Source organism: Sturnira hondurensis, unplaced genomic scaffold (assembly GCF_014824575.4).
Source record: "Sturnira hondurensis isolate 20B ecotype Veracruz unplaced genomic scaffold, ASM1482457v3 Scaffold0000648, whole genome shotgun sequence".
Taxonomy (NCBI): Eukaryota; Metazoa; Chordata; class Mammalia; order Chiroptera; family Phyllostomidae; genus Sturnira; species Sturnira hondurensis.
The window spans coordinates 6,810,843-6,823,560 of record NW_028073279.1 but is presented as its reverse complement, the minus strand read 5'-3'; the positions used below and the strand labels follow the sequence as shown (position 1 = coordinate 6,823,560).

Sequence of the window (12,718 nt, the reverse complement as noted above, 5' to 3'; positions counted from 1 at the left end):
ACTCCGTGGAATTTGGTAGCCAGACAATATATTAAGGTTAATAAAGCAAGTTGTAACATGATCCCAACTAACCTATAAAATGAATTGAAAGTTTTGGAAGTTGGTGTCACAGCAGGGGAATATAAATGTGCTTTTAATTCTGTAGGTAGATTATCTGGTGAATAAATTGTAAGGCCCAGAAAAATAACTCTTTCATGATAAAGTAACATATTAGAATTGTTTCAGTGGCTGCTGAAAATTATGAAATAATTGTTAGAATAGAGTTATTAAGCAAAAAAAAATGCTAGAGCTAGAAGGGTTTTAAAGAACGAACTTTTCAGTTTCCAGCTATGATCGCTGTATGTCTCAAAGACCATGGGCTGAGCTGGGAGGGGGTGGTGAGAAGAGACCTAAATCTTCGGACCTCTGTCCTTCAGCCCCACTCCCACTTGGCTGCTTCAGCCAGAACACTTTCGCTTTTATCCATCTGTATGTGGGGATTATACCTACTATTTCTTTTGAAGAGATGGAGTGCTTTTCAAAAAAATTCAAAAATAGTTGGTAAGTGGGAAAACTGAGGTAAGAGGGTGTTACTGCCTCAGATTATGCATCATTCACGTCACATTCTTGGAAAGACGTCAAATTAGATTTATCATGTTAGCTGTGTGTGTGAAGTAGCCACATAGATCTTTATTTTACATCATCATTTCAAAACTTCTTTGAAAGACAGACATAAAATGTCAACAATCAAATGAATCTATAAGCAGGCTTTCTTGTATTCGATGGTGACGCTTTCTTAAAATAAGGATGGATGACTTGACAAGGGTGATGTTGCAGCTGAAAAAGCAAAATCCTTGACACATTTCTGCTTAGTGGCCAGTGATGCTAATGTGCTCTCCCCCTCCTATATCTTAAGGGGATGAGCTAGAACATATGGCAAAAACCCTTGTAGGTCAACAGCAAAATGTTAAACACAATCCATCACTTTGCCACATACTGATATGGTCCATGAAGCACAGGAGTAAAGTGTTCATAATGGACAGCCAGATAACAGTCTGCTCGCTGCATTCTTTGGTCACTAAAAATGAGGCTACTTTGGACCTTTCCAACATAAAGTCAAACAGTAGCCAGACAAAGTAATAAGACGATCTCTAAGACTAGCCATCCAGAAATGGAGGCGTCAAAAGACTGTGTCCTAGACTCTCTTCCAAAGATCGCAGTCTTATAGGATTTAATCGTAATTTATTTTGTTTTAATAATTATCTTGCAGACCTTGAGACTGAAATTTCCTGGCCAAAATAAAGGAGGACTAAAGAGAAATGTAAGGTTGAATGCTATTCACAGAACAGACCCTATGTGTGATCTCAGAGTATGAGCTCTACTCACAGAAAGTTCTGGTGAATAGAAATTAAATGCTTACAAGCACTAAAGCCAGAGAAAGAGGTAAAAGTTCAAACAGTAGTAAAGAATGCTCTTATTTTCCTTTACCCCTTATTTCTTTTGTTTGCAGCCTTCTAGGTAGTTCTCGATTTCTTTAATTTCATCCCCATTTGTGTTTTGTTGTCATTTGTTTTTTTAACAAAGCAGCCTGTGTTTGTTCTTTTAAATATCCCACTTCAAAACTCACCTTCATAAAGACTTTCAAGGTTGTTTTCCTCATCGTTATGATCTGTTATGCTACATTGGAAGAACAAGCCTTGAAGTTTGGCATTAAGCACCTTTTAATCTATTGGGTTTTATATGTGTACACAATACAGACTGATTGAGACCACAAATCCTTAGTGTATAAAATGGGCTTCTTTATAGCTCATGAAAAAAAATTTTTTTAAACATTGGGGGTAGGGATAGAGGGAATATGAAGCAGAATTTAAAATGCAGATAAGGGTGCACAAACCTCTGTGATTAAAAAAAATACAACCAACAAAAGTAGGACCCATCTTGACTGGTGTGGCTCAGTTGTTTGGGTGCTGTACTGCAAAGTGAAACATCACCGGTTCGATTCCCAGTGAGGGAACATACCTGGGTTGTGGGCAGGTTCCCCGGTTGTAGGAGTGCGAAAGGCAACAAACAGACCGAAGTTTCTCTCCCACACTGATGTTTCTCTCCCTTTCTGTCTCCCTCCCTTCACCTCTCTCTAGAAATAAATAAAATAAAATAAAATAATAGAATAAAATAAAATATAAAATGTAGAATTCAATCAGGACATCTTCCTTTCTAATATGTATAAGACCAGAGATTTAAAGCCTTATATTTTAGTTGATTAATTTTATCGTGAAATCTACATTACTGATTTTTTCAACAATACGTAGTTTAATAACTATTTACTGAGGGTCCACTCTGTGCAAGCCACTATTCTAACCATTTGGGGTCAACCAGGGAACAAAATAAATACTATTCCATTAAACTTATACTTGGGGAATAGAGTGGGTAGGAGAGAGGAGCCAGATAATAGATAACATGTAAGTAAATCATGTTAAAAAGTGATCAGTGATACAATTTTCTTAGAGAGGGAGAACAAGGCTCAGAGGCTCTGTAATGCCAGGCGGAAGGCTTAAGTAGAGTGTGCAGAGCAGGCCTCACTGAGAAGGAAACTTGAAGGGAGTGAACAATGTGGTTATCAAGAGAAAGAATATTCTGGGCATACAGTCAGTACAAAGGTCCTGAGATAAACGAAAGCCAATGCAGCTACAGAGGAATACGCATGGGCACAGTAGTAAAAGATGAATTGTAGTAGGATCCAATATTTTTAAATAACATCCTTACTGAGCTATAATTCACATTCCATACCATTCACCCTGCATGTAATGTTGAATAGTTCTTTTTTTTAAATTCTCACCTGAGGATATATTTATTGATTTTAGAGAGAGGGAGGGGGAGAAAGAGAGAGAGAGATGTCAATGTGAGAGAGGAAAATCGATTAGTTGCCTCCCATATGTGTCCCTACTCGGGGAATCAAACCCACAACCTAGAGATGCGCCCTGACCGGGAATCGAACCTGCAACCTTTTGGTATAGGACAATGCTTCAACCAGCTGAGCCTCCTGGTCAGGGCTTGTTCAATAGCTCTTAATTTATTAATAGAGTTGTGCAGTTATCACCATCATTAATATTAGAATGTTTTCCTCATGGTGAACAGATTTGGGGCGGGGGGCTCTGAAGCCATAGTAAGGACTTTGGCTTTTGCCCTAAGTGAAAAAAGTCATCTCTTTTTATATATTAGAAAGAAAAGATATTTTGGTTGAATCCTGCTTTTGTTGGTTATATCTGTTGATTAGTTTGGTAAGTTTGGATCAGAGACTGATTGACCGTGATTCGACTTGCTATGCATACAATTATTTGGCTGCTGAGTAGAGGAAGGACAAAAGCAGGCAGAGAAAAAGCAGTTGTTGCAGTTACCCACGTGGGAGATGGTGGCGGTGGTGGTGGCAGCCCTGAGAAATGGTTGAATTATTTTACATTTTAAAGTAAACTGATAGGATTTGCTGATTGACTGGATGTGGGTTGTGAAGAAAAGAAGTCAAGGATGACAGCATGGTTTGGGGACTGAGCAATGGGAAGAGTGGAGCTGCCATTGACCTACAGGAGGACAGTAAGGAGGTCAACTTTTGTCATTTTATGTTTGAGATGTTAATTGTATACTGGGACAGAGATGATGAGTAAGACTGAGCTTCAGAAGGGATGACTGACCAGATTAGAAATATATTTAGGAGTCATCAGCAAATAAATACTTAAGACCATGAGACCGGATGAGGTCACCTAGAGAGTGAGTGCAGATAGAGAAGAAGTCCAAGGACTGAGCTATTAAAAGTAGGAAAAAGAAAACTTTACAATACCTGGGGGGAAAGAATCATTTCTTTTGTTTCAGAGATAGGAAATTAAAAAATCTACTCAAGGTACCAAAACAAACTACCAATGACCAATTACCAACCCAGACTACCTACCTTCCTCACCATGATTAGCTCACCAAGTAGAGACATTCACAGAGAGAACATTCCTATTATGAAGAAGTCTTCTGACACACACTTACCTCAAGGGAGGGGAGGAAACAGGGTGAGGGGATCCTTGAAAAATGGCCTAGTAAGTCTTTCCATTTGACACCTCCACTGGCTGGCCCCTGCATGACTGGCAAAATGGGAACAGCTGATGGAAACACAGGTGGTTAGCCTAAAGCTCAAAGGAACACCATGATTCCACTGCCATAAATATTAATAGCTCAAGAAAGAAATTTTAAAAATTTTAATTTATTTTAGAGAGACAGAAAAAGAGGGAGAAAGAGAAGGAGAGAAACATTGATGTGTGAGAGACACATCAGTCAATTACTTCTCACATGCCCCTAGCCAGGGACCTGGCCCACAACCCAGGCATGTGCCCTGACCGGGAACCAAACTGGTGACTTTTTGGTTGTCAGGCCAGTGCTCAGTCCACTGAGCCACATCAGCCAGGGCAACAGCTGAAGAAAATTTTCATAAGAGAGACTTATTTAACTAAGGATTTATTAAACATACAACAAAATGGCATTAAGGGGACTATAATAGGAATTTAATGTTCAAAAAAATTACCACAAACTTAGTGGTTTAAAACAACTCTCACTTATTATCTCACAAATTTTTGCAGGTCAGAAGCCCAGGTATGGTTTAGCTGGGTTCTCTTCTCAGGGTTTCACAAGGCTAAAATCAGTGTTGCTCACACTCATCTGAAGGCTTAGTTCAGGAAAGGCCTATTTCTTAGCTTCCTTGTGTTGTTGGCAAAATTTATTTTTTTTGCAGGTGTAGAATTATTAGAAGTTTGCTTCTTAAAAGCCAGCAATGGAGAGAAGGAGTATCCGATGCTTCCAGTCTCTCTCCAGAAACCTACCCTTTTTTTCTAAAGGACTCAACTGATTAGGTCAGGCTCACCTAGCATAATCTCCTTTTGATTAGTGTAAAGTCAACAGTTGGGGGACCTTACTTATATCTGCATAATCTTTTCACTTTTGCCATAGAATGTAATATAACTGTGGGCATAATAACCCAACATCATCTCATCATTTCTAACTCTCGATTAGAAGTAGACATGGAATAAATCTTTTTTTAAAAGGTCAGGGTAGTCTTTCTTGGCTGGAGTGCCTCAGGGGATTGAGCACTGGCCTGCAAACCAAAGGGTCACTGGTTCAATTCCCAGTCAGGGCATGTGCCTGGGTTGTGAGCCAGGTCCCAAGTAGGGGATGCTCAAGAGGCAACCACACATTGATGTTTCTCTCCTCTTTCTCCCTGTCTATCCCTCTCTAAAAATAAATAAATAAACCTTTAAAAAGAAATGTCAGAGAAGTAGGCATGTATTCTGTCCACACTCAAGCAAAGAGTATTATAAAGAGCTTAATAACAGGTGTTACAGATCATCGAGAACATCTTAGAATTTGCCTAGCTCAGTAATAACCTGAGAAACTGAACACTTACGTTAAATTCAATTAGCAATAATCGCGCCTCGGATAAACCTCATTGGCTACGATACTGCCACTGTGCAAAGCTAAATTCAAAAAGAGTATTGATTCTAAGAAATTTTTAGGTGACAATAAATCTTGTCGGAATAATATTGTCCAGGGGGAAAAAACGAGGAAAATTCAGAACCCGCCTTTAGAAACTAACTTCACCAGACTTACACACAAAATATATATCAGGAAACTTACGATTTTTCTCAATAAAATACAACATAATTCAGTTTTAGGTAGGTAGTAGATGAATCTGTCATTGTCTGATCTTTAATGTCAACACTTATTCAATACATAATAAGGATCAAATTTCTTTCAGATGCTAAAGGGTTGACTGATTTTTGAAAGAGAGAAAAGCTACCATTCAATGCTATAGAACCAGTAGTGTATATATATATATATATATATATGTGTGTGTGTGTGTGTGTGTGTGTGTGTGCGCATGCGTGTGTGCGTTAGAAATGAAGAAAATATACAAAGTAGTTAGCAGTGCTAAAATAATTTAACAAGTTTCAGTAAATATTTCTATCTGATTTTCAAATGTAACCATTTGGCATCTTTTGACTACAAATACCATTACAAGGTCATTCCAGTCCTGTGCAGTTGAAGTACTGGGAGCTATTTGGAGTGGTTTTTAAAATGACATCACATATTGGAGTTACTTTAAATACACACACACACACACACACACACACACACACACACACATATATATATATATATATATATATATATATATATATATATATATATAAACAATACTGATCTAGGGAAGTTCCTCTGATTTATCATTGGATACCAACTTTCCCCAAGACTTATGAGCATTTATAAAATATATCATCTTTGATCACCCTAATGTATAACTGCAGTATAACTGTAGCAAAAGGCAGCTTCTACTTCCAGCCACGAGGACCAACTTTTCAGATGATCACTGATGAAACATTCTAGGCAGACTCAGCAATGAGACTAAATGATGTAAACTATCTGAGTCAGAAAGTATGACATGAATACCTTTGATTATTGGAAGACTGGCCTTATCTCACAGAAAACAACGCCACAGCACTTGAACACATCATCTTCACATGAGGCCAAATAGAGTGTGCCGTATAGTGTTTGAGTGAGGGACTAGACCTATATTAGAAACCACTTTTATGTCACATTTTTATAGCAGATTAGTTGGGTGAGGCATTATTAAAACTGTGGTTCATTTGAATTGCCATAAACAATACTTGGGTTCTACTCTCCGAGAGTTCCGGTCAGGTGCCTAAAGTCGTGGGGCATTCAGCATAGCTGGCTGATGACAGTGCACACTATCTGTTCCAAAATCCAGTTCAAGCATGGACATAGCATTAGATGGTAAGCTCTTTAAAGGCAAAGAACCAGGAATTGCACAGTTCTTGGTACATGTATAGGAGGACATCAAGTGTTTTTTTGAACTAAAGTGAAATGTGGAATATATTAGAATTCATGCAATGCATGGAAAGTCAGAATTCTGAGATCTTTCTTTCAATCCCAGATTCTATTCAACTCAATAAATACTGACTGCGCTTCTACTAAATGCAGAAATTGTGCTAGGTGCTGAGAACACCCAGTTGGTCAAGTCACATCCTTGCTGTCAAGAAACTCACGATTCCCTCACTCTGTCACCTTGCTGTAATCACACTTTCTCCCAAAGAACCTCTAAGAAATGCTTCATGGATAGAACCTTGGAGTTCCACAGAACAGAGTTCAACAATCTCCAAATCATGACTCAGTCCAGATTGTGTAATTCCGGTTTTGTTTGCAAAACTAAAAGATCTTCAACACGTACCTAAATTTCAAGTTTAAGAAATTTTTAAAACAAAGACATTACATGTTAGAACTTAAGGTGTAGGTATAAGATACAGAAACACCCTTGAGTAAAATTATGCATTAGCCAGCACCATTCCTTTACTCAAACATTGTCTCTTGCTGACAATGCAGTTAGTGGTTAAGTGAAAAATAGCAGCTCAAATAAATGAGCCAGAAAATCACTTTTATCACTTTTCTTTTCCACTAAGTTAAGACCAAAAGAGCTGGAGAATATTCTGTCCAGAATGATACCAATGTGAATGCAAAAACTCCCATGTACCTTTGCAAAAAATGACTTCTGTGACCTTTGACTATACAGTAACCTTAATAATGCAAGCACTGTTTTGAATGCAAGCATAGAAGGGCATTTTCACCACTTCTGCTGTCCTCAGTAGGTTTTAAGACAAGTTTTTGCCTTCAATGCACAAACTCGTAAAACAAGGAACTTTCAACCTATTCAGTGAAAGTCTATACAATAGAGTTTGCTTTTCAAAAATATGTCACCACTGCTTACTTTCCACCCACAAGTTGCCATTATCTCAAGGGTGAAATTTTAGCATATGACTACAAGGTCTTATAGCTGCAGCTTCATGATTCAACACCTAACATCAATATTCATAGTGAGATCATGGGCTTTCTGTGGAAGGCAGTGAGTGACATTCTTGTTTTATGAAAGGAAGCTTAGGGCATATTGAGAACATTTTGAATCTAGACTTGTGGCTTGTGTGGGTGTCAGACATTTGCCTCTTAGCTAGTGGAGGGTGCAGGAGGATCCTACTTGTTGAAAGGCTCTCCGAGAAAGGCAAACTTGGGTTGTAAGGCTAGGATACACACACGTGGTAACCAGCTCCTCCTGAACATAATTTTCTCCGGTTACCCCGGGCAGGTGGGAAGCCTTTCTGCTTTCTGTGGAAAATATTCCAGCTTGGTTCCCTGCCACCACCCAACACAAATCTGTTGATTTTTCTTTTTTGAGCTTCCAACCCTTTCAACCTTCCAAAAATAAATCAGGGCACCGAAATAATACTACTACTAGTAAGCAGCTTAGCTTAGACTTTCATAAACAACAGTTCTAAGGTAAACTTTGCCCCAGAGGTCTGGTCACATTCTTTTTATGTAACCTGCTTACTAATAATTACTAGACTTGGCTGCTTTAACCCTGAAAATAGATTTTAATAGCAACCCCTAAAAACAAAAGGCACTAACTGATGATCAAAAACTGCGCACCAACACAAAAAAACACTTGGCAGCCTGCTCCAGCCCAACATAGGGACAACCCCCCCCCCTCCCCCTTCCCATTCCCCTTCACTGCAAAAACCTTCTGCCCTCAGGTCCAGGCCCGCAGGAATAACCAGCGGGCTCTGGCCCCGGCCCTCCCCTAGCCCGGCCCCGCCCCCGCACTGTAGGCCAGCTTCCGCTCAGCTCCTCCCCCTTCCGCTCTTCAGCCTTGTTCCAGGAGCTCGGGTCAAATTGTCTCCAATGCTGATTTGCATAACCCAATGGCAGCACATATGTAAATTAGGCGGGAGGTGGTTGGCTGGGGTTTGGCAGGATAACTCTAGTAAGCGGGGCCTTTGTCCTTCAGTGGCTATGAGGCGGCCGCCGGTTGGTGATACGCCTTTTGGTCCGGCTAGGCGAGGGGCCTGAGAGGTGACCGGCGAGCGATCCGAGAGGGAGGAGAGGACCGCGCCGTGGCGGCGGGAGCAGCAGGATCCTGTGAAGGAGTGCAGAGCAAGCGCCCCGGCGCCCTCGGGGGCAGGAGCAGCCCCCACGCCGCTCTCTCTCTGTGGGGGACCTGCAGTTGCAATATGACTTTGGAGGAATTCTCGGCTGGCGAGCAAAAGACCGAAAGGTAAGTTGGCTGGAGCCTCTCCCTGAACTCTCGCCCGCTGTGCGCACCCCGGTGCAGCCGGGCAGTGGGGGTTTACGGGGGAGTGAATTGGTAAAAGTTTGCAGAGGGCACGTCCCACCTTCCTTCCTCGAGGACCCTCCTAGGCCTGTCCGCTGGTGAAAGAACGCGTCCCCCAAACCCTGCTGAGCCCCTCCGAGCTCTTGCTAGGGGTAGAAGCCATCCTCCTCGCCCGTGAGGCTCCGGCAGCTGGCAGGCAGCCTGCGGCGGCGCCCAGCTTCCGACCTGGGAAGAGGGTGGCATTGGCACTCTGGGAGCTTCTCCCAGGATGCACGGCCTCTGGGCGTGCGAGGGGTTATGGAGGGTGAGGGCGTCGGGGGTTTGCAGAAAGCCGAGGTGAACGGTGGTTCGTGCACTCGGGAGGGAGCTTCGCTGTGCAGGGGGAGCGGGTTGGGGGGGCGGGGTGATGACTCGGGGGACCGGGACTGACCGGACCCCTTGCTCTGGCTGGCGTGTAGGATGGATAAGGAGGTGGGGGATGCCCTCGAGGAAGTGCTGAGCAAAGCCCTGAGTCAGCGCACCATCACTGTTGGGGTGTACGAGGCGGCCAAGCTTCTCAACGTGTAAGTGGGGCCCTCATTTGTCCCTCGTGGCACCCCCTCCCACTCCAACCCAGGAGGTCGCCCACGAGGGGCGCCCGCACCCTGCAGCGCCTTTTTTCTGCAGCTTTCGGTCTGCCCCAGGGGGGGCGAGTGGGTCGGGGAGCGATCCCCGGGGACCCGGGAGGGTGTTTCGGGTGCCCGCGGGGGCTGGTGGTACCTCTGCGCTCACCCACCCCACACGCTGCCCTCAGCGACCCGGATAACGTGGTGCTGTGCCTGCTGGCCGCGGACGAGGACGACGACAGGGATGTGGCTCTGCAGATCCACTTCACCCTGATCCAGGCATTCTGCTGCGAGAACGACATCAACATCCTGCGCGTCAGCAACCCGGGCCGCTTGGCCAAACTCCTGCTCCTGGAGACGGACACGAGCCCTGGGGCGAGTGAGGGCGCAGAGCAGCCCCCAGACTTGCACTGCGTGCTAGTGACGGTGAGGGAGAAGGAAACTTCGTGCTGGTCGGGGTTAGAGTCCTGGAACGCAGTGAGCGAGGGCTGAGAGTCGCCTGATTGCACAGTGGAATGGGTGGGAGTGAAGAGCGTGGCTGCCTTTGCCCTATTAGAGTGTGTGGCTGGACTTTCAGCCGAGATGTGCCAGTTTCATCATCAGGATTTTCTCTGGTACCGAACGTGTCTAAGCATGTTGAAGGCTGCCAGCAGCGGAAGAGATCCTTGTGAGTCAGCACTGTCAGCCCAGCTACTCCCTACCTACATCTGCAACTACCTCCCGTGACTAATTCCTTTAGCAGGGCAGATTAGATAAAGCCAAATAAATTCCTGGCTCACCCTCATTAAGGAGTCAGCTTCATTCTCTGCCAGTCGGAGCTAAAAATAGAAATCGTGTAGGAGACAGACCTCATTAATTCCCTAGAAATACGTTAAAAGAATAGAGTGGAAATTTTTTCTTTGCAAGCTTGCATTTTTTAATAGAGATTCCCCCCCCCCATAAAAAAATCTTTGGTAGCTAGGTAACGTGCAGAATACATGTGATAGCTTTTTGTCTTTTACACTACAACTTTTTGGCTTATCTAGTTAATTGGCAGCCTAATTTTGCCGCTTTTGAAATGTACTACTCTTGTTTGGGGGGAGGATAACAGGTGGCAATTCTAGTGAACTGCTAAGCAGTTCTCATTGCATTGAGAGTACAGCATGGAAATATTTTTCAGTTGTTTGATTCAGGTCTCTGGCACAGTACCAGTTTGGTAGGACAGACCTGTGAATGACACGATCATGCAAAACTGAATAATTATTGCCATGCAAACATGTGTATATGACTCAGTGGGTTGCATTAGTTCAGAGTTTTCAGAGTATAGTTTAATACAGAATTACCCTTAATGATTTTGCAGGAAACCCAACTACCTGGAGGAAATTTAATTTTTTATGGCCGTAACTGGACTCTGTAACATAGCCAAATATAGAATGTTTAAGTGTCTTCCCCTCAATTGTAATATAATTAGCAAATACTGATTTTTAATACTAAATTTATTTTTCTAAATTTGTTCCTAGAATCCACATTCATCACAATGGAAGGATCCTGCCTTAAGTCAACTTATTTGTTTTTGCCGGGAAAGCCGCTACATGGATCAGTGGGTTCCAGTGATTAATCTCCCTGAACGGTGATGGCATCTGAATGAAAATAACTGAACCAAGTTGCACTGAAGTTTTGAAATACCTTTGTAGTTACTCAAGCAGTTACTCCCTACACTGAGGCAAGGATTACAGAAACTGATGTCAAGGGGCTGAGTTCAACTACATACTCTGGGAGCCCGGAGTTAGATGACTTTGCAGGTGGAAAGAGGTGAAAATGAAGAAGGAAACTGTGTTGAAACAAATACAGTCAAAAGGAACAAAAATTACAAAGAAGCACGCAGGAAGGAAAACAAACTATGTATTAATTTAGGATGGCTGAGTTACATTTAATTAAACCAAATATGCTTTGTTAAAGTTTAAATGTGCAGCAGTAGCTTCGTTATTTTTGATTTATAAGCCCTCAACTAAAAAAAAAAAGCAGAAAGGGTTAATCATTTTAAAACCATATTTTATTGTATTTTGATGAGATGTTAAATTCTCAAAAGTTTTATTATAAATTGTACTAAGTTATTTTATGACATGAAAGGTTATTTATGCTATAAAAATTTTGAAACAATACAATAAACTCATGAAATAATTGCATTGTTTATGTGTTTTATTTTTTTTAATTTGGACTTTATTTTTTTAAGTTTTTTAATAGAAAAAATTAAAATTTCTGAAATCTGAGGCCCTGGCTGATGTAGCTCAGTGGATTGAGTGCGGGCCTGCAAACCACACGATCCAGTTTGATTCCCAGTCAGGGCACATGCCTGGGTTGCAGGCCAGTTCCCAGCAGGGGACTCATGAGAGGCAACCATACATTGATATTTCCCTCTCNTTTTTAATTTGGACTTTATTTTTTTAAGTTTTTTAATAGAAAAAATTAAAATTTCTGAAATCTGAGGCCCTGGCTGATGTAGCTCAGTGGATTGAGTGCGGGCCTGCAAACCACACGATCCAGTTCGATTCCCAGTCAGGGCACATGCCTGGGTTGCAGGCCAGTTCCCAGCAGGGGACTCATGAGAGGCAACCATACATTGATATTTCCCTCTCTCCTTCCCTTCCCCTCTGAAGATAAATAAAATCTTTTTTAAAAATCTCTGAAATCTCATAGTATTGTATGTTTCTATATATATAGATATAGATATAGATATATATAGATATGTATCTGAGTGTATCTGTATGTGTATGTATGCATATATATGTTTTTCCACTTTTAAACATTTGGGCTGGACATGGCATAATTTCATTTTTTATTTATTTTATCTAACAGACATATTACTGATTGACTCTATACTATGTGCAAAGTCAAAAAACAAAGGTGATATAAGAGGAGTTGGGGTTGAAGTTAGGAAAAAGAAGTATTA

The 12,718-nt window shown here is 41.9% G+C and overlaps 1 protein-coding gene and 1 non-coding gene across 2 annotated transcripts; one reads left to right on the top strand and one right to left on the bottom strand.

The window, feature by feature from the left end:
* Positions 1 to 5,350: 5,350 nt before the first annotated feature.
* On the bottom strand, positions 5,351 to 5,485 carry LOC118985687 (U4 spliceosomal RNA). The gene has a single exon (XR_005066172.1). It is a non-coding gene; the product is annotated as a U4 spliceosomal RNA (small nuclear RNA).
* Positions 5,486 to 8,840: 3,355 nt separating this feature from the next.
* GADD45A (growth arrest and DNA damage inducible alpha) lies at positions 8,841 to 11,812 on the top strand. The gene is made up of 4 exons (XM_037042786.1): positions 8,841 to 9,127; positions 9,643 to 9,747; positions 9,978 to 10,215; positions 11,289 to 11,812. The coding sequence occupies exons 1-4, from the start codon at positions 9,084 to 9,086 to the stop codon at positions 11,400 to 11,402; spliced, it is 501 nt and encodes a 166-aa protein (XP_036898681.1). The 5' UTR covers positions 8,841 to 9,083; the 3' UTR covers positions 11,403 to 11,812.
* The last annotated feature ends 906 nt before the right edge of the window (positions 11,813 to 12,718 follow it).